At 51.1% G+C, this 20,404-nt stretch overlaps 6 protein-coding genes across 6 annotated transcripts; 3 read left to right on the top strand and 3 right to left on the bottom strand.

The window, feature by feature from the left end:
• Positions 1 to 380: 380 nt before the first annotated feature.
• On the bottom strand, positions 381 to 2,145 carry F5J12DRAFT_236434 (uncharacterized protein). The gene has a single exon (XM_051738522.1). The coding sequence runs from the start codon at positions 1,803 to 1,805 to the stop codon at positions 612 to 614; it is 1,194 nt and encodes a 397-aa protein (XP_051598245.1). The 5' UTR covers positions 1,806 to 2,145; the 3' UTR covers positions 381 to 611.
• Positions 2,006 to 4,164, top strand: F5J12DRAFT_236457 (uncharacterized protein). The gene has a single exon (XM_051738523.1). The coding sequence runs from the start codon at positions 2,486 to 2,488 to the stop codon at positions 4,016 to 4,018; it is 1,533 nt and encodes a 510-aa protein (XP_051598244.1). The 5' UTR covers positions 2,006 to 2,485; the 3' UTR covers positions 4,019 to 4,164.
• Positions 4,068 to 5,511, bottom strand: F5J12DRAFT_842945 (ATP synthase subunit H-domain-containing protein). Its single transcript, XM_051746182.1, has 5 exons — positions 4,803 to 5,511; positions 4,657 to 4,745; positions 4,527 to 4,593; positions 4,329 to 4,469; positions 4,068 to 4,253 (listed from the first exon to the last, which is right to left on the bottom strand). The coding sequence occupies exons 1-3, from the start codon at positions 5,024 to 5,026 to the stop codon at positions 4,562 to 4,564; spliced, it is 345 nt and encodes a 114-aa protein (XP_051598243.1). The 5' UTR covers positions 5,027 to 5,511; the 3' UTR covers positions 4,068 to 4,253; positions 4,329 to 4,469; positions 4,527 to 4,561.
• A 597-nt stretch (positions 5,512 to 6,108) lies between these two features.
• Positions 6,109 to 10,009, bottom strand: F5J12DRAFT_842939 (uncharacterized protein). The gene is made up of 3 exons (XM_051746181.1): positions 9,963 to 10,009; positions 8,847 to 9,859; positions 6,109 to 8,785 (listed from the first exon to the last, which is right to left on the bottom strand). Exons 2-3 carry the CDS (start codon positions 9,552 to 9,554, stop codon positions 6,422 to 6,424), a joined length of 3,072 nt encoding a protein of 1,023 aa, XP_051598242.1. The 5' UTR covers positions 9,555 to 9,859; positions 9,963 to 10,009; the 3' UTR covers positions 6,109 to 6,421.
• Positions 10,010 to 11,944: 1,935 nt separating this feature from the next.
• Positions 11,945 to 12,271, top strand: F5J12DRAFT_698245 (uncharacterized protein; the record flags this gene model as incomplete). The annotated part of the gene is made up of 1 exon (XM_051740463.1): positions 11,945 to 12,271. A coding segment is annotated over one exon (327 nt), but the record flags the coding sequence as incomplete, so codon positions are not given.
• A 2,441-nt stretch (positions 12,272 to 14,712) lies between these two features.
• Positions 14,713 to 15,060, top strand: F5J12DRAFT_723399 (uncharacterized protein; the record flags this gene model as incomplete). The annotated part of the gene is made up of 1 exon (XM_051741450.1): positions 14,713 to 15,060. One exon carries the CDS (start codon positions 14,713 to 14,715, stop codon positions 15,058 to 15,060), a length of 348 nt encoding a protein of 115 aa, XP_051598240.1.
• Positions 15,061 to 20,404: the final 5,344 nt, after the last annotated feature.

Below are 20,404 nucleotides of genomic sequence, written 5' to 3'. Positions count from 1 at the left end.
CGTCCTCCATGCCCAACGTTCAGAAGACGACACGCAACCCAAGGAGGATGGAAGAAGCCCGTTGAAACAGGATTCGACTACATTGATCCTTAGTATAGTTGCCTTCTGTCGACCCATTAGATTCATCATGTGTTTATCTAGCGGCAACGGGTGGTATTGCCACGTTACGTCAGTCTAGCAAACCTTCATCTGGCTTTGCCTTGAGCTTGCGGGACCGCTTACTGCATGACAGAGGCCCGTCGGATTCTGCCGGCTTTCGCTAGCGAGAAGCCCTGCTTCTCAACAATTTGCACTTGGGAAACATGAAAAGTATCACTCATCCAAGAGCTTCTCGACGCGCCACGGATCAGTTTATTCAAATCTGCATTCACGCGGTATGAATTTTGCCACTGCTATGATACAAATTTAACGGAGCTCAGGGTAATACATGTGGCATCCAGTTCCAGGAATGCCCGTCTACAATGACGCGGTAAGTAGAAAAACAGGGTAAGGAACGTGTTCATCGTATGGCAGTAGGGTATGTGCGTACGCATGCGGGGGATCAGGCAGTACGAATGACTCGATATTCTACATATTAGGCCATATGCACTAAACAAGATGTATGTCGTCGATCAACAAATGACCAACTCGGTTGGTTCAGGACCAAGTGGCTTTGGTGACGGATGCGGGCCACGCCTGATCGGCATGGCGTTGACGTAGTGGCGACCGTCTGAGGGAGTTTGATTGGTGCCTCCGTCTTCCATGTCTTCGTCGTCGTCTTCCTTTGCGACTACCGGCACATGAAGACCAGGTCGCTTCGCTGGACAAAACGTGGGGTCGATAAAGACCGTTCCTTCAGGACCAAGCACTGGACGACCGCGGCGATCGCGTAACTCCCCGTTGGAACCAGTTTTATAGTTGGAGAGTAGTGCTTGATTATTAGCGCGAACCTTGCCGTGGTTCGGTTGATGGACTGGCTCTCCAGAGAGAAGAATCGTACCCCCTGGACCGGCGGTCTGCACTCGACGTTTTGGAGAGAGTTCGTCCATCGTCGCGTCCTCCCAGACTCCATCTCCCAAGCACATTGCGCTTCTCTCAGCCATCAACTTTTCCAGTTGCGCAAAGAAGATTTTCTCATCTTCAATAACACGAAGTCGTTCCACCTCCTCTCTCGACAAGTTAACGCTTGAGCCCACTTCATGGTTGAGGATCATTCTGTAGTTGCCGTTGTTTCCTATAGGGTACTCGTGAGAACAGTGAACATCTTTGTCGCCGAAACGAGTCGGGCTGGGTTGCAGTGGCTTAGCCCTCTTCACTGGCGTTCGTAGGACGGAGCCCGCGTCATATGGATGTCGCTGTTGTGGGGTGTGGATCGATTTGCTGGCGGTACTGGGTGGCGGTGTACCCAGGTCCGTGTCCATGGTGTCATCGTCTTCGTCCGAGGTAGGAGAGTTTTCGTCTATCCCAGACCAGTCCCACACCATGTGTATGCCTTCCCCAGTATCAGAGTACTTGACGATCACAGGAACACCATATTGGTCCCTGCACTTCAGCCACTGAATCTTCTTTGAAGGGCATTCCGCATCATTGGCAGTGGAAGTTGTGGCGCGCCGGGCTTGAGCAGCGACAGGGGCTCTTGCACGTCGTGCGCATCGTGGGGCTACAACCGCGGTTCTTAGGCCTTGGCTATTGCGTGTAGTACGTGGCGGCATAATACGTGAGTGCTGGCGTGGGTGGACTGGAGTATAATTGGCTGGCGGACGTGAATAGGCTGAAGGTGTTCTTCTCGGGTGTGTCTTCGTTGTTGAGTTCACTCCCGCTTTCATGCACTCACTAAATACGTTCTTTCGAATTAGCTTGCTTTGATCTCGAGATGTCAATGCAATGAAAGGGCCTTTGTCGCTTTGGCCACTGGATTTCTTTGTCTAAGAGGATCAGAGGATGGTCCGGACAAAAGCGCTTTGACCTTTAAGTGGCCCCGACGTATTTCCTTTTTGGATCTAGCACCGCCTATGTACCAACATTCAATTCGAGTCACCACGTCGGACGTGCCATCAATGCTGCGTGCTGGACATTATTCTCAGTACCGCCCGCTCTTAACCTCGTGACCACACTGCCTTCGTCATGGATTAATTCAGATCTGACAATATTGGTGGACTGAAGAATAGAGAGATGTCGCTTCGGCTATCTGCATTATCTTGTTTATACATGGATCGCGGTCGTGTCCACCGGTTCTACCTCGAATGTCAAGAACAATGTCGATTTCGACGCCAATACAACTGGGTTTCAATCTTAGCGGTGGACCGTGGCTTTTGACTAACTGATATGGACGCGTTTGAGGAACGGAAAAGTCGAGCAAACTGGCGCCCACAAGTCGCGCTAGCTGCTATAAGTCCGGCCACGGTGGACGGAAATCCATACGCAACTCAAGACCGAGTCACTCGCTTTACCTCAAGAATCCCCCGCTTTCATTCATCCCGCCTACTTTTCGCTGCTACTCTCTACGATGTTCACTCGCCCTTATGCTTTCAACCAAGCGGGTAGGGTGTCCTCTCCTTTTACGCCTCGGCGGTCTGGGCATCCAGCTGGTCTTGGATTTTCTAACCGCATGAAGCCCTGCTTCAATCTGTTCCAAGGACCGCAATTTCAACACACTCCTTCGCCCCAACCCAGCCCATTTACTAGTCCGGTTCGAGGGGGCGCGTCGCCCTTGGCTGATGACGATGCCCCACCAAAAAAATCCATTTTCGATGAGTTTCCTATGTTTGCATCGCCGAAACGCGTTGTCAATCCAGGACATCCTCACAATTGGTTCCAACCCAAGAAACCTTCCCCTCCTGCTGCGCATGCGCATGCACCTGCACCTGCCACTGCCAACCCTCCTCTGTCCGTTAAACCTTCTCCTCGCAAGCGCTTCGGTTACAAGCGACTATCGATAAATCGCGAGGCTGCTCGCTCTTGCCTCCGAAACTGTCATGGCCAAGAGAGAATACGACAGAAGAAGATTGCCCGTCACGAACGCCTCGCTGCGCGAGCCCGTGCTGACCTCCAACGTATGCGCGACGAAGTGGAGAACACAATGCACAGTACTCTCATAACAAACGAAGACAAAATTTTTGCGCAACAACTCCGGAGGTTGCACCTCGACTCGGTTTTCCGCAATAATCTCAGTCGCTACCGCGACACAGCCGAGCGAGCTGAAGATGAAACGCCACAGAGACTCGAAGCGCATGCCGAGATGGAAAGCGATGCGGAGCGCTTGAGGGAACAAGCCAAGAAGGATGCCGAGAGGCAAGAGGAACTTCGCATCATCCGTAAAATGCGTGAAGAGAAGGAAAAGAAGAGGCAGGAGGAAGAAAGAGTTCGTGTCGAGGAGGCACGTCGACGTGCCCGTGAAGACAGAGAGAAATTGGAGGAACAACAGCGGAAGGCCAGGGAAGCCCGAGAGCGTGAGGCTAGGGAACGTGAGGCCAGGGGACGCGAAGCCCGAGAACGTGAGGCCAGAGAACGCGAGGCCAGGGAACGCGAAGCTAGGCAACGTGAGGCTCGGGAACGTGAAGCCAGGGAACACGAGGCTAGAGAACGGGGAGCTCGTGAACGTGAAGCCAAGGAACGCCAAGCAAGGGAACGAAAAGCACGGGAACGAGCTGAAGCAGCACATCGTGCTGAGGAGAACCCCCGAGCACTCCAACAGTTGTTCGCTCTTTATGAAGCGAAGTGGGCCGAACTCAAGACTAACCACACGCTGTCTTCCATCGACGTCAGGGAACTGCCTTGGCCAAGTCTCGTATTGAAGCACTTCACGGCGCAGGAGATCACGCGCGAAGATGTCCTCACCTTCATCTTCCATCCTCTTCGTCCTTGCCCGATGCAGAAGTCGGCGAAGGATAGAGTCAGGGTGGAAGTATTACGGTTCCATCCTGACAAGTTTAACGTTCTCGTACTTCCGAAGGTCAGAGAAGATCATCGAGCGGTCGCGCAGGAGCTAGCTGGCGCCGCAGTGCGGGCGTTGACTACGATAATGGCAGAATCAGATTAGATGGTTTTAGACAATTACTGTGCCACTCATTGATCTAACAGTATTCAGTTGTGAAGCATGACTAGAATATATACTTGGTGTTTAACGAGACGTCTAGATTGATTCAATCGATGACATACACTACCCGTACCAACGGAAGACGTAATGGGCTCAGCTGGTTTCAGCCAATTCTGAGTAGTCACCGGCGAACTATATGTACATTCGGCGTCAACAAAGTGGTGAATGTACGAGTGTCCTAAACCAATGACAAGAATGCGCGTGGCGGTCAAAATTTATATCTCAAAATAGAGATTTAGGCAAGAAAAGATACCATGATGGATATGAAGGATTCAACTCGCCAGCTGCCACACCAAAAACTAGATGATAACGTCCTAGAGCTCGCACTATTATGCAGAACAAGACCAACGATAAGGTCTATTACACGAGGGCACATGAGTATCTTACATCCGGTCTGTTGGAAGCGCATTCAGCACGAGCACAACACGAACGAAACACTAATGGTACGCACGTAGTGTATAGCGTCCGTCCCATACCCTACCATAATCAAATTTCCAGCTTTGGCGACCGATATGGCGCTGTCGAACGTCAAATCGTATCAGTCCCAAATGATGATGACTTCATCCGACCTCTGTACATACCGACGAGAGGGTGCAGTTGAGCCATATAAGTCACCATCCACATGAGATAGCACGCAGCAAATGTAAGCATGAGAGCGGTCCGAATAGTCCTAGACATAAATTGGCTGTAGAGACTCACTCAGTAGACTCGGTAGGGGGGAACTTACACCTGCTGCGGACCTTTCGGGACTAGAAGGTATGTGCACGCCTCCAAACCAAGTACGATGATAAGCAGGAATATCACAGGAAATAGAGAAGCCATAACTGTGTCTTTCTGATGGTTGGAGGCTGGGTGTATAATGTAGTCTGGAAGAATTGGTTGATGGCCACTCCGCCACGTGACCCCCTCCCTCTTCGAAGCCTCTCGACCATGGGACACGGTACGAGCCATCGTGTCAAATTTCCCCCCTCTTCCCTAGCCCCACTATGGAGTCAGACTAGTAATACGATTCGCGTGCCCTCTTGCACCATTGCAGCCGAAGGTTGAGTGGATCCCCAAGTTGCGGGTAACACATTTCACGATGTATTATTCACACCACGAGTCTCCACAACACAATTTCGTTTATATCTGTCTTAAGGTGAGTTGAACAACCTGTGATGTGTTAAACACTTCAAGAACAGCTGGGCCTCTTTTGGAGCTGTAATGGAAGAGTGTCAAAGAATAATGCAAGAGGTAAGGGAAGGACCAAGCTATTACCAGAGCGAAGGAAATTCTCCGCCGTAATTAACGGTAGAAAGCGTCTTCGTTTCCCGTGCTCTTCCTGATAACAACTATTCGAAAGTCCCACAAGCTGATATACTACTTTATACTGCAATCTCCAATGTGTACGGAACGTGTTTGGGGACGCAAATGAAAAGTCCTCAGATTGGAGAGGGGGTGGGATGACACAGTGGTAGTGTTCAATTCGCGTTCTGGACGCGGGGCAGCCACCCTTATCTGGCTCACTAGGGACATGAATGAAAGCTTCGCGTCCCGCACTATGTCCTGGTAGCCCGCGTGACAAGTAGACTAATGACTTACCCATCTTGCAAGGGATTAGAATATGGGTACGTGCATTCCCCGGGCTAGCAAGTGAAATTACCACGAGACGCGTGATATTTTCAATGATTTCGTGGGTTTTGGAATGCGTCCACATCATGTTAGATGAATCCTCCACGATTTCCATACCAACCTGGCGATATATTGAGATGTGCTGGTGAGGGCAGAACGTATCGCAGGCGACACTGTCAACGGAAAGAAAAAAAAAAAAAAAAAAAAAAAAAAAAAAACACGAAAAGTTCCATTCTTGCGCTCAAGTACCGTATGGACCTGCATTTCGACAAACCTACCTAAGGGTCGTTAGTTATGGAGGAACGAATGGACGTCCCGAAGCTCCGGTTTGACACGTGGCCTCGATTACCGTTACTCTGGTACAGTAAGATGCGATTTTTCAGCAGCAGATGTGCTTACAGCGTGTTCGCTGAAACTCGAGGCAAGACACTTTTTGGAAAAGCGTGCCCCAAAATATTGCGCCCGTATCGATCGCACCAGGGATTTGTACCCCCCTCATGGTCCCCAGAATCTTGACCTCTTCCTACCCCGTCTTGACCACATAATATCACATCACACATTTCTGCCTCGCTTTTGGACCTCCTGAATAACCCTCCAAGGTAACGACGAAACGTATTATAACACTAGGTAAGCTACCCGACGCGAACTAAGCGGTCTAGTTCCAATAAACACGAACGGCATGTACACAGCAAGCATGAAAACGACAAACGACAATGGTATCAGAAGCACGGAATATCAAAGAAATCTAGCAGATCCTGAACTCTGTCCAACTCTCGAGCTGGAAGACAACCAATTCTCCATCTTTGGCCATGGGGCCCCTTGGAAAGCAGTTTTATCAAACATCGAAGATGACTTGCCAGCGTCATCACTCGAGCCTCCACCCTTCTTCATCTTCCCTTGTTCCCAAACATTCAACTCCAGTCTTCGCTGACTCGAAACTACCTCAGGTTCAATGGTAGCATCCAGCCCGGGTATTTCACCTCCGCTGATGGCGTACTGCATCCATATTTCGCCACCAAGGCCGCCATCATCATCACCTAGATCATCATCATCATCACCATCGCTATGAGGATCTGCAGTGGGGATCCATGGAACGTGCTCAGCGGAAACGAATGAGGTGGCTGCTGGCTGCTTCTCGGTGTCAACACCGATAAACTTGTTCCAATAGTCAGCGTTTTCTTTGTCGAGCCAATTATCATCTTCGTCCAATTCCTCCGAGACGTCTACCTCAAGTGCACCCGGCATGTTGGCGCTACCACCGCCTCTGGCCATTCCCCAAGCGTCAGTCGGATCCGGAACAGTCTCCACACGTGCGGACTTGGACCTGGAGGCTTCCATACCACGAAGCGGCTGAGGTCCGGCTTGCGATGTGGCAACCTTTGTTTGGCCTGCTGGCGTTGGACCCCATGCGGCTTTCGTCCTTGCTTGTTGCGACGACGGAGGAGTTGCTGACAGCGACATATCTTCCTCCTCTACACCTTCCAGCTCCTCCGAGACGACAGCTGCTTTGGGTCTCTTGCTTGCCGCCGAAGCGTCCGGCGCTTTGTTAGGTTTCTTTGCGTTAGAGGATTGGGGTGTGACCTTTACAGGCCCTCGAGGCACTTGTGCCTCGACCACTGGTACGATCTTCGCATTTTTGCCGTTGACGGCACTCCGAGTGCTTTTGGGCAGTTTCGGCTCACACGGTGCAATGGGAGCAGCATCACTTTCACCCCCTACATCGTCAGGGAAGGAGACGGTCTTCGACTTTTTCCCAGAGCTAGGCTTCTTGGTAGTGTCCCATGCAGCCGTCAGAGATGAGGCAACAGTTGAGAAGAGGTTCGTGCCAGCGTCGGGGTCCAATCCCTTAGATGCGTGCGTTGGTGGGTTGCCCCAGACACCTCGTGAAATAGATGCACCCCAGGAGGATAGAGGTGGTGGAGGTTCAGCGTCGACATCAGGTCTGTTGGACACTTCATTAATGACGGGGGGCTTGGACGTGGCTGCCTGTGCTTTCTTCGCAGCTTTTTTGTCCTTTGCGGCAGGAGCGGGAGGAACGATAGACGGAGAGTCGGCAAAATTGACTGTAATCTGTGGTATCTCGCGATTGAGGGGACGAGTACTGTTGATCCCCTTCCGAGGCTCGGGTGGCTGGGAAACAACAAGCCCATCAGTAGCAAGACGCCCCTTAGCTAAAAATGCTGCGGCTTCGGCAAAAATTGCCTCGTTCGACGAAGCCTCGGCCTCTGTCAGGACGCTAGGGGACTTTTTCAAGATGCTCGGAGGCTCGAGCTTGGGGCCAGAACCCGAGGCCGAGGCAGTCAGCGGATGGACCGGCATGTCCTCCTTCGGGGAGGCTGTAGGTCCCTTCGGTGGCGCAGATTTGTCAGATGACTTCGGCGGAGCTCCTTTCCTTCCTGATGATGGTTCAACATCCCTGCCCTGAGCAGAACGGAGTGCCGACTGAGCTAAGTAAGCTCTGTGTTCTTCACGACGTCTCTCACGCTCCTGGGCGCAAAGTCTCTTGCGCTCTTCCTCCTTCTGCTCGCGCAAGGCCATCATGTGCATCTCATGTTCCTGGACAGCTCTGGCCCTACTCTCTTTCGTCCCTTCGTTGGTAAGAAGCATCTCCAGAAGTTTGATCTCGATATCTGCAGCTTCCGTGTGGAAATCATAGATCATCTGGATGCGAAGACTGTGTTTAAATTCCTCATAGTCGGCAGCCATCTTGGACTTCAAAAGGTTTTCGTCAAGAGGTTCATCATCGTCGAGTATGACAGGGCCGATGTATCGCTTTCCCAACGGCAAAGCATCGTTTACGGCCGACGGCGAGGCTTTCGTCGATTGGATGGGTGGCGAGGACTGCGGAGGGGATGATTTATTGGAGAATAGTGGAGGGGACGAAATGCTCGACACCGCAGAAGCTTGACGTGATATGCCGTCGGTTGCACTTGGCCGAGAGCCCAATGTCTGTGATGCTAGCTTGGATGTCTGATGGGCGGTAAGGCCAGCTTCTGACGCCCAATTGTGGAAACTGAAGGCGCCGCTAGAGCTAGCGTTCATTGGGGAAGGGTCAACTGGACGCCCAGTGTGTGAAGTACCAAGTGTCGCAAGATGGTCCTACGAAATGCAATATAGAGGATGAGTTGGGTTAAACATCCGAACGGTTCACGTTTCTAACCATTGATAAGGAGGGTAAATTTGTTGCAGGGTGTGGCTGACTTGCCCCTTCAACAAATAAAGACGTCGGATTCACGAATTGGAATGTGGCGTTAGCCGATGCAAGGGGAGAGGGTTTAGCCCGTGGTAATGAGGTGAAACCCCCGGGCTGGTCCGGGATTGCACCCTCATCCGCCTCCAAAGACAAGGAGTTGGTCGAAGCCACTTGATCATCTTCTGCATCGTCGTCGTCTTCATCATCATCCTCGTCACCAAAGAAACCGACAAACACGTTCATCACAGCCTGCTGTTCCTCGCTAGTCATGTCGTCCCATTGGTTTTCTCGTAATTGCGCAGCCTCAAGGCGCCTTTCCCACTCGTTGCGTGCGCGTTCGGCTAGTTGCTTTGCCAAGTTGGAGAGCTTCTTCTCAAGCTCTGCTGTTCTGGCTTTTTGTTGGGCCTTAGAAGACCCCGATTTCTTGTACTTCGTAGTCAGCTCTTTCTGGAGCTGTTCTTCGAGTTTTTTCTTCTCTGGCTCGTACCAAGCAACGATGAACTTTTGCCATTCCTTTCGCACCTTGGTTGCAGGGGTTTCAACTGGAGGAGGGGGAGGAGGGGGAGCTGGCGTTGCTTTGGGTGGCGTAGGAAGGGTATCCTTGGAAGGGGTTGGAGTGGCCTTGTGCGCTGCAGATGCAGGCGCCTTGGCTGGAGCACGACGTTTGCTAGGCATTAGGGTATGATAGCACTTGCAAAAGATTCGGAGGGGAGATATATGTATGACGCCGCAAAAATCGAAGGGTGTATTTTGGCAAGGGATAAGAGATTGCGAGTGGAAATCACGGTTCGATTACAACTGACTGGTGCATGTGGTTCGCGCGCTGGCAGATAATTGCCAAATTCAAAATGCGGTGTTATCAAGTGTACGATCGGTCCATGATAGGAATCTGCTGTGTATGAAATCTTAATGGGAGGATACGGGTCTGCGGGAATACTGTGGTTCAGTGGCACGGAACTGCCATTCGTTGACAACTTCTTCTAGTTCAAAAAATAATAGCGATATACGTGAGCGATTTATGAGGGTAACGACGCGGCCACAGACCAATACTGCTGATTGCAGCTTTGGTCCAAATTCACTCACCAATGTAGTCAGTGGTATTGTGAAAGATGAACGAGGATAAAATTCAGTGGCTGCCAAGGATCAGTTGGGCTATGTTATCACGTGCCTGCCACACCATTGCCTCGAGGCGGCGGTCCGAATGCGGTCTAATGTACGTAAGTACTCGGACCAGCGCTGTATTGAGCGGTCGCGGACGGACTCGGTCTCGAGGATCGCAACCTCACATAAACCAAACCACTCAACAACGCTGAGGGCTGTCTTCTGGGCGTAAGAATAATCAACCTAGCATGTATCACCACGTCACAGGACGTGCGATTGGGCTGGGTAAAAACGCTCATCTGTCAAGTTCCATTCCTTCCCGAATTTGATCTAATCAACTGGCCTAGCTATGCCCTGGGATGAACTTACCATGGCAAGGCTTCTCTGCTCCACCATTTATCTCTTCCTTATGAAGTCAATAAATGTCTCGTGGAAATTCGCGAGAATGTCTCCAACAGGATGCGTGTACACACCATAAGGAAAGACTGCGAGATGGGCCCAGAGTTCACATCCTAGCGAGTCGTACGTAAAATCGTCACCCAGGCATTCCCAAAATGTTGACCTTCATCTGGGAAACAGCTACGCGACGCGGCTCTTAACAGCTCTTCCGCACTTGAGCGAGCTCTCTCATTGGCCAACAAGTGTCTTAGCGAGTCTTACGACAAGTCACTTCCAAACGGAGGCAGGTATAACCTGCTCACTCCCTCGGGTAGTTTTGCAGATGTTTGTGGTCAGCCCGCGGGCAATCACAGCCGAACCGAGACCGAACGCTTGATCTATGTAGCGCAGACATGGGAACGGCGTCTTTGATGAAATCAGCCTGCAGGTAGCAGCAGGTAGCCAAGCTGGCACCATCATGAGTAAGTATGTGATGCTGTATGTGGACAAATCCGCATGACTTGTTTCGAGATACATTGTCTAAGCTGTCATTGACCACGAGCATAGCGGGGAAGTTCGTTTTAGCTCTTTCCTCGAGCGGGGACGGCCGCGGTGCCTTGTAGACGTCACTACCATATCCTGTCATGATAAAAACTGATTGAACTTGAGCTTGAAAAGTGCGTCTTGCGCCGCTCGGTCCCCCAAGCAATGTTGCGAGGTAAGGTGAGAAGAGAGAAGAAAGTGCTCGTGCATGCTCGTGAGTTGGATCCTCGACGTTTGATAGGGTGAAGCATAGACACTTGCTTTCGTAGCTATACCTAGTCCGATTGCCAACCGACTCATTGATTGGCTCTCTGACCATTCACTTGAAGGGCCTCGACATACGTCTCTCAGAAGAATGAGCTTGTGATCACCATAGGGCTGCTCAAAGTTGGCGCCTGCGCCGCCGCCGCCGCCTACGGCTACGGCTAGTTTGTAGGTAGTCTTGCTGTAGGCGTAGGCGGCGGCGCCGGCATAGGCACCAACCTTGTGACATGTTTCCGAGTCGGAGGACCGCTCCGACTCGGACCGGCACGGCATCCCATATTAGCCGCCCTTGCACAATTAACTTACCGACTGTGTTATCACCTGCAGCTCTGTGACTGATCTTGAGATCGCTTCTCACCCATCGCGACTGGGCAAGCTGGCCAACGCTGCCCATCCCGCCGTCCTGTCTCCCGATCTCACACTGCGTCTATTGCTCGGATGCATGCCCACAAGTTTATCTAACCGCGTAAGTCCGTCCATTGCATCGAGGTGTCTTCAAACTCCTTCTAGCAGCGCGTGAACTGACACGAGGCAAATGACCTATTTTCCCCATCACAGCTGGATTCCATTTCCCTCACGCTCCGCACCCCACACCACGTACAATCCTCTCTCCACCGAGCCCTAGGCTGATCTTCGAGGTTTGCACTCCCTTTCAATCCCTCTCTCAGATTCTGATGACCTTGCATAGCCATTCCCATCTTGATCGTTCAACGTGTCCATACCCCGCATCACTTGCCGTCAAATTCAAGTAAAGCTCCTCCTCGTGGCATCCTTGCTTCATGTCAGCAACAGTTCAGAATGCCGCTGGCCCTCCTGGTGCACCTTTACCGGCTGATTTCGAACCCGATAATAAGTGGAAAGAATGCCTGAAACAGCAGATTCAGGACAACATCCGTCCTATGTTGGAAGAGGCGAGGAAGAGCATGCAGGAAGACCTCGAAAAGGCTTCCCCCGGTGAGGTCGAACGGATACGAGCTGATGGCGAAGTTGCCATCCAGAACATTTACAGGATGGCTCAAGAAAGCTATACATTTGAGCTACAGCGCGAACGTCAGAACATACAGTTGAATTCCGGAGTTTGGACAGAAGATGTAATGAAAGAACAGAAGGTCATGTGGGATAATATTGAACGAGGAAAAAGGCACAAGGCAACGGGGCAGGATTCTGAACACGCTTCATCTCCTCCGCGACCCCCTCCTCCACCAGCTCCTCTGCAATCTCCACAGCCACCTCCACCGCCTCCACCGCCTCCTGTTACCAAGCCTCATAGCCCGGACGCGGCCTCCTCCCGCAAGTCTGGCCGGTTGACAAGAGCTCCCAGCCTTTCCTTGGATAACGAGCGCAATAGGGGTGCCTCCTTCTCTCAACCTCACAGCCGCGATTTCGACGATGTCCTCCCTACGGTCGATGAAGTTCATCCCTTGCGGTCAGCCAAAACCAGGGCTGGGTCAATTACCTCAGCGAGTTCATATAAAGCTCCTATCTTCGAGGCCGAGCGGTCGTCTATTGATCGTCCGCGGCATTCTCCAGCGTATGATGATGAATCCATACTGAGGTCATCCAGGTTCCCTACCGATCCTCCCGACATCGCTCGCCGGGACAGCGTCCGGCGCAAGCCGAGCATTGGCGGGAGACCCAACATACCGGAAATTTGGAAGCCTTCCATTACACCTGAGGAAGATGCCCAGATGTCGCGTACATTTACTCTTGCCCGCCGTGGCAGCACCGCCAGCACAACATCCTCTTTGCGCGCTCCATCTGTCTTAAACGCTCAGTTAACAGACGAGCCCCAGGCTATGTCAAGCAACGTGGATCGAGAGAAGGCCGGTATACATATGGCAGAGCAGGAGTGGGGTAATTTGGACAGGGCACGCGATAAAGAGAAACAGTCACGTACTCATAGTGAATCTCGTCCTGTACTTGGCGCACCTCAGAGATTGGAAGAACGCTCCGGCATGCATCAACCCTCTTCGAATATACCGAATCTCTCTCCCGCAAGTTCAACGTAGCAGCCGTCCTTCCGACAGCTCCTCTCGAGTTCAGGTACCAGCGCCATCAGCCAGCAGACCCTATTGTCGCCAAGAAATCAGTGTCATCTTTTGACGATATGGGATATGGACTCTCCGGCAGTCATGGTGCTAAAAACTGGCTGCGATCACCCTATGGAAGCCGTAATGACAGTTCATCTCGTTCCCCGCAAACTCCCGACGAGAATCCGCGGAATTGGCAGCCTTCTAGTCTCCGTACACAATTCTCTTCACAAGATAATATGCGCAATGCCTACTTCCAGCAGGAACAGTTGCCAACGGGAGATCGCCCGGTTCACACCCATTACGAAGAAGATTTTGAAGGCCAATCAGACGACGAAGACGTTGCGTGGCATCATCGCGGTTATCACAAGTACAACCTCGGCAAGATCAAAGAAATCGACGACCTCCGCGTCAGAGAAGAGGCTGCTCAAAAATGGGAGGAGGATCTGAGAAGGAGGGAAGAAAGACTAGAACGAGAAAAAGAAACCGGGAGGATAGAGGAGGCGAAGCGAAAGGAGGATGAATCTAGGCAGGAGGATGAAGTCAGGCAGAAGGAAGAGAAGGATGCCAGGCTGGCCGAGCGCAAGGCAGAGGAAGTGGAAACGAAGAGGCAACGTTCGCTCTGGATTGAGGAGGCAAAGCGAAAGGAAAAGATGAAGGAGTTAGAATTCAGGCGGAGAGAAGAAGAAGCGAGAAAGAAAGAGAAAGAAGCAGAGAGCAGAGAGGAGGAGGCAAAGAGGATAGCAGAGGAGGCCATGAAAAAGGAAGATGAGGCTCAACGCCGGGAACGACAGGCGTCACTGAAAGAGGCAGAAGTTAAGCGAATCGAGGAGAAGACACAGATGAAACAGGCTGAGACGCTACGGAAAGAGGCAGAGTTAAGGGAGCGGGAGGCGGAGGTCCGGCGTAAAGAGGCGGAGGTCCGGCATAGAGAGGCGGAGGTCCAGCGCAGAGAGAAAGAAGTCCTCTGCAAAGAGGCAGAACTGGCGCGCTCCAAGGAAGAGGAGAAGCAGAGAATGGAGCAAGAAGAAAAAGAGAAAGCGCAACAAGAGCAGTTTCGGAAACGAGAGGAGGAAATCCGTCGGCGTACCGAAGAGAAGAAAAAGCAGGATGGATGGACAACTTGGTCTGATTATTACCATCCGACGCCTCCTCCTTCTCAGACGTCCAGCGCATCCGGACCTCTGCCTATGCCTAGTCGTAATGACCAGAGTGCACCCGCTGCAAGCCCGCCCAGTGGATCCAGTGCAACTCCAAGTCGTGGAAGTGCTGGCAGCGGGTGGGCTTCTGCTTCCGCTCGACCAAGTGCCACTCCAAGTTCCCAAACATCCTCCGCATCGAAGCCGACCATGGGCACTACCTCGAGTACGAAACCTAGCTGGAATCCGCTGGTTTCAGATGCCGAATTCCACCAACGCCAAGCCGAACAAGCCCGGCAACGAGAGGAACAGTTCAAACGTGAGCAAGAGCGCATTGCAAAGCAGGAATATGAACGGCGCAACAGGGTGGGGAGGGAAATGACGCGGGAGGAGGCTCTGAAAATTTTCGAAAGCCACCGTCGCCAATGGGAAAAGATCCAGTCTCGGGAGTCGCTTATCTGGGAAGACTTCCCTTGGCCGATGTTCAAGACTCCCAGCAACCCCGAAGATCTCACCACGGCTGCCATCCATAGCTATGTGTTATCACCTTTCCAGCCTCAGGACAGGTCTCAGAAAGATAGAATCAAGGAACTCATCCGGAGGTGGCATCCTGACCGCTTCGGTCGTATCCTCTCCAAGGTCAAGGCGAGCGATCGCGAGAGAGTCGACGAAGGGGGCGGGTCAGTAGTCAGGGTTCTGAACGACCTACTGCATTCCAGCGAATAGATTTGGGCAAACAGGGAGTAAGTGAAGGCTCCGTGTCTTCATTTCTTACCACCGCATTTACCCTTTCTGTCAACTCGCAAGCTCTCTGGAGAGTGCGCTATTATGATACCTTCACATTATCACCTGTATGCATCACTCAATCCCAAAGAATGTCTCATATACACAAGGAATGAATAGTTGTAATTTTACTTGGCTTGGCGTCAAGTCTGCTACGTCGAGCTCTTCGATCTAGGTGATCGTTATGCCCTTTCCCTAACTCGCCAAGTTGCAACTGTTGCGTGCGTCTTCGTTCACGTATGACGTCTGGAACTGTCGAAAGTGCACCCAGGGGAAGGTAAGGGAAAAGTCATGATCGGTTTAAAGGAACATTTCCCACATAGAGCATCCTCGGTGGTCCCTTCGAGCCTCTCAGATAGGCGGGCGGGGTATCCAGACCACCTACAGCGGTCCCTCATACCCAAGTGCTAAATAGATAACAGCGAGTTCACTCTGCATACTCTGCTTTACGTCGTGTAAATACAACGGGATTTTTGGATATGAGTGCAGCAGAGATGGGTTAGTATGGCGCTCCGTTTGGGTAATGCGCGCGATACACAGAGGTATGCGCGATACACAATATACAATGCGCAACACAGGACATATGATGCACGATATGCGATAATGTACTCGGAGACAAGGCTTGACTCGTGCTTGTATTCAACTGATGCCATCCAGCGAAACAAGCCTACAGTATTTGCCAGTAGAATCTAGATTTTCCCGACGCAGCAACCATATGAACTGGGAGACATAATGTCGATTTATCGATTGCATGAGGGTACACATTGAACATGGAGTGAATACGGCGGCGAAATTTATGACAAGGTATATTTGCATGCATCCGAAGTGTGGATTCTGCATGGACTACGGCCTAGCAAATGATCTCCCTGAAGGCGGCCTCGAATGGAGAAGTACGAGTTTGCAGCAAATATTGTCACCAATCATGGGTTAGGCTTTGACTTCCCACGCCCACAGTATCACAATTCACCAACCATCGATGTAGTGATGTTCCCATCCTATTCCACCACAGTTAATGCCAGTCATCTCTGCAGCGTGGTTTATGGTGTTTCATACTAACAGGAGGAACGCATACAAAAATTCGGCAGTGGTTGTCAAGGAGTTCTTTCAGGTCAACTAGCGCTTTGAAGGTCTAACATTTCGAATCGTCCCATGGGTGCTTCATGGGATCAGCAGTACGGTTTACCTCTCTTCCTATCAAAGTATCATAGAGTCCATGCTACGTAGTTACCTGCTAGTTCCTTAAATCATCTAGACTGTCACTCCCCGCATTTACTTGGGATAGTTCACCTCCATAAATGGCCAACCATTCGTGCACTCCCGACATCGCGCGCCTCGCACCGCATATCCTGTGTCGTGCATTATATATTGTGTACCGCCCATACCTGTGTGTATCGCGCGCATTATGATTTTTTACCCAAACGAAGCGCATAGGTTAGGGGCCGGGCGGGCCGCGGGCCGTACGCACATTCGGTTTACTACACGGCGACACCGCACCGACTTAATGCGCCGACAAGCACTAAAGACGACGTCCGGGGCAGTTAAAACGATTGTCCACTCCACCGCAGCTTAACATGAACATAAGTTATGTATTCCAGGAAATCGTGCGCAGCATCATGGGAGCGTCGTACGTTCGATCCGTTCAACCGAGCGCCCTGAACTTCTATCCTGTCGGCGGAGCTGCATATCACATATGTGTAGCGGAAAAACCTTTTTGACGCTGTCGAATTTGCCGTCAAGCACTCAAAAAGGTGACCGTGTTCTCTACGCTGCAATTCTTTTTTTCTTTAGGAGGAATTCACAGCTAATGGTACTCAAAGGATGGGAGCATCGAAATTGCGATGGTCTCTTTTACAATGGAGTCAGGCAGTCCTAAACCAAAGCTACGACGCTGCGAGTACCATGAGTTACCAAGCAACATAGTTGTTTGATCATGCTCTCGTGAGTTCTGCGGTCAATACCACAGGTACTACAGAAAACGATAAGGCGGTGCCTAGTACTGTTTAATGCTTGGTTCCAATTGGTCCACTCAGCGGACACCGGGTTGCATATACAATTCCTCCGAGTAACCAGGGGGCACTACGGGGTGCTACCTACTTATCACCGTTCAAAATACTCTCTTAGCCCTGATTTTTCGGACTTACAGTTAGTTTTTCCTGGCGGGGTCATATGCAGGCTGCAACACCAATGACCTTTACATTAACGTCCTTGGCTGACTCGCAATGACCGTCCTACAGACTTGCAGTGGAAAGACCTTGACGGATTACTGTGTTAAGGCTTCGGTATCGTAGTACAATCGTCTAAGCGCCTGAGAATGTCGCACTTCTTGCGACCGCGGACGAGATCATAACCACAGCCTCTGCGAAGAGCCCCCGCTCCTCCACGACCTACATCGTGGCAGTATTTACCTCACACATCAAATGGGTGATTTTCTTGGGTATGTAATATATTACTTTCGTTCCGTATGCATGCTGAACTCGCCTAGTTTGGCCAGGGCGCGTGATCCTTCGCCAACGGTCATTTACTTCTTGTTGACCTGCTCATCTTTGCATCCAAGGGATCCGTATATCCGTGGAGATTAGATTACTTGGATTTTACGGGGTCCACGACTTGCTAGTGGAAGGTTGGCTTTCTCCGCTGCTTGTTCTTCGGGACTAAGCGGAAACGTCAACTAATTCGCAACCAGGCCGGTGGCATTGTATTTGTCTGCAAATTTCGCTGTGATTCCAAAAGATGTCGAGATATACAGGAGACGGACTAAGATAGTGTTATGTGCAGCAGTACGCGCTAGTACGTTTATTCCGAAAAATTTGCAGGTGGCTGTGCTTGCAGCCACTGCAAATTCGCTGACTAAGGGGAAGGCGCGCGTGCGAGAAAGTGAGGGTCGGGAGACTTGCGGGCTGTGCACAACCCTTGCCTGTACATCTGTACTCAATTCAATGCTACTGGAAGCCACTCTATGTCGGCCATGTAATTATTCACGAAATAAATGGGTATTCTGCGAAGAGACCCGCCCAAATTTGCTAGATGAGTGGTGTTCGGGCGCGGGAAGCGGTCACGTGATCACGCCTCGCGTGTGGCGCTTGCGCTTCGGGCTCGGCTGCGCACGTGCGAACGCGCGCTCGCAAAAAAATTGGCACGGGCCGCCCTCCCGCCTGGGAAAATTTGCTTATCTGGCTGCAAATTTCCCGGTGCTAAGTGACTTAGCACACTTTACAATGGATTTTGCACTTTACAACCCATTCCCGATGCAAATTTCCCACTTTTCGTTGGTTAAGAGCATAGATAAACATGTGTAGGACGTGAACAGAGTTCCTCGGCACCCTCCCGAGCCATCCCGCCCGAGCCCTGACGGTACGATGCCCCGCAGGGCCCACTCGAACGCCCGAACCCCCTCCCCGCCCACCCGCCTGAGGGTGGCCTTTCCTTTTAAGGAAGTTCCCACGGCATCGCCACCTGCAAATTTTTCGAACTAAGTATCGCTCTCGTAAGTATTTCTTGAAATCGAAGCTACCTGCTTGGTGGCTCGCCATTACACCCGTCAACTCTCCCTAATCAACTGATTGGTTCAAGCGTTTAATCTATTTCCATTTGCGGTACTTAGCAGCAGGTTGCCGATCAATCTCAGCTGGACAGCATTGAAGTTAAGAGCAGTCCGGAAGAGTGTAGGGCGGAGAAGCACGGGATGACTAGTCGGAACAATAGAAATCAAGGATTGTGTACATTCGATTACTTTATCCAAAAAAAAAAATTATTAGAGAAGATGAGACAGAATGGGAAGTCACTGAGATCGGTTGAACCTACCTAGCTCTCTCGTCATTGATAGAGTCAAAACTGAGTACTATGTAGTACTGAGCATAGGGTGCGGAACTAGAGTGCCCCGACTGTGATGGCATGCACCGGTGTTGTCCTCTTTTATAAATTGCATCATTGAACAGCTCGTCAACTACTTAGCTAATATCACCCAGTGCTCAGCATAGGAGAACTTGGGAAGTGGTAATTGATCATAGGATTTTTGTAGTGGTCGTGCAACTGACATCACGATCTTAGATGGGTCATCGGACCGAAGGACTGCAGAAGGAAATAGAAAGACTTCACCCCCACTTGAACCGTAATACGTTCTACCCGATCCAGGTAACAAAACCTCTAGGTTTGCGATTTCGAAAGTTTGCCGCAGCCGTTCGTAATGGACACTGTCCCGGTGCCCACGGCAATGGTTCTTCAAAGCTTCGCCTCGATCTCATTAGTCTCTGTCAGGCAGGTCTTACTCCGAATGCCCACCGTAGGCGAAACTGGGGCACACCAAGTCCTCGCGAAGTGTTTTAGTGTTGCTAGTCCACGAAACAGTGGGCATCACAGACGATGGTATGAATGAGCGCAAGCACCGCACACGTGAATGGATAGTATCTGTGGACAATGGTCATTGTTCCGCAGATGGCGGCCGTGTCCTCGTCAAGACGACAAAACACCCGTCCCGAAAACTTTAGTTGGCTGCAGGTTACTATAGCGAAAGAGGTAATACGGTAAGTACCGGGGAAGCCATTCTCCGGAATATTGAAGTGACTACCAAGTAGAGCTGGAGTTCTTACGCCTCGCATTTGTACATTAATGACTTATCTGGGAGACAAACCATCACAGTTGTTAGTCGTACGAGAGATAGCAAGTGAACTTGCGTGATGTGCCGGGAAAACGACTCTGCGAGTGCTGAGCTGCAAACGAAAAACCGCGTGTGATTGTATGACTAGGGGAATATGTCCACTGGCGAAACCTATATTCTCCAAGGAAAACTGGTCCCAGATGAGGATGCTAATCTGCCCAGTGTTTCACGATCAGATTTATCTTCAATAGGTTTACTTTTGTCCTACTTCGGCTAGTTCCTGTGACGCAAGCCCCGTAGATTCCGATCAAGAACTGTGTCGGCGTGAGTGTCGACCAGAGACATTAATGGTACAGTGTCGGGAGGGGTGATAGAAAGGATTGAATAATCGGCATCCTCGCGATGTCAGCCCTCTGCTTACCTTCTACGGTCACGCCACTGGTGCGAGATCCTGCCCGCGATGCCGGTAAGCTTTCAGGTCGATGTACGCAAAGTACGTCGAGCTGCTACTTAAGATAAACGCGGCACCATCGATTATCGCTGTTCTGATAACCCGAGACTGTGAGTTGAATGTCACCTGTAGTAACGAATCAACTGTCGAGATGGGTGCCTGTAACAATGACACTTGTAGCACCTCACTGGCGGGGATGAAATATTATACACCATCGACACGGACACATGGTGATGTCATCA

This window comes from Pisolithus orientalis (assembly GCF_024613125.1).
Source record: "Pisolithus orientalis strain OTSU chromosome Unknown F5J12scaffold_23, whole genome shotgun sequence".
Taxonomy (NCBI): Eukaryota; Fungi; Basidiomycota; class Agaricomycetes; order Boletales; family Pisolithaceae; genus Pisolithus; species Pisolithus orientalis.
This window is presented reverse-complemented; position numbering and strand designations above follow the sequence as displayed.

Coding starts and splice junctions, on each gene's coding strand:
- F5J12DRAFT_236434 (XM_051738522.1), bottom strand. CDS start 1,805: ATGAAAGCGGGAGTGAACTCAACAACGAAGACACACCCGAGAAGAACA.
- F5J12DRAFT_236457 (XM_051738523.1), top strand. CDS start 2,486: ATGTTCACTCGCCCTTATGCTTTCAACCAAGCGGGTAGGGTGTCCTCT.
- F5J12DRAFT_842945 (XM_051746182.1), bottom strand. CDS start 5,026: ATGGCTCGTACCGTGTCCCATGGTCGAGAGGCTTCGAAGAGGGAGGGG. Junction 4,746..4,802: donor CCGAAAGGTCCGCAGCAGGT/GTAAGTTCCCCC, acceptor ATTTATGTCTAG/GACTATTCGGACCGCTCTCA. Junction 4,594..4,656: donor TCAACTGCACCCTCTCGTCG/GTATGTACAGAG, acceptor GACGTTCGACAG/CGCCATATCGGTCGCCAAAG.
- F5J12DRAFT_842939 (XM_051746181.1), bottom strand. CDS start 9,554: ATGCCTAGCAAACGTCGTGCTCCAGCCAAGGCGCCTGCATCTGCAGCG. Junction 8,786..8,846: donor ATTTACCCTCCTTATCAATG/GTTAGAAACGTG, acceptor TGCATTTCGTAG/GACCATCTTGCGACACTTGG.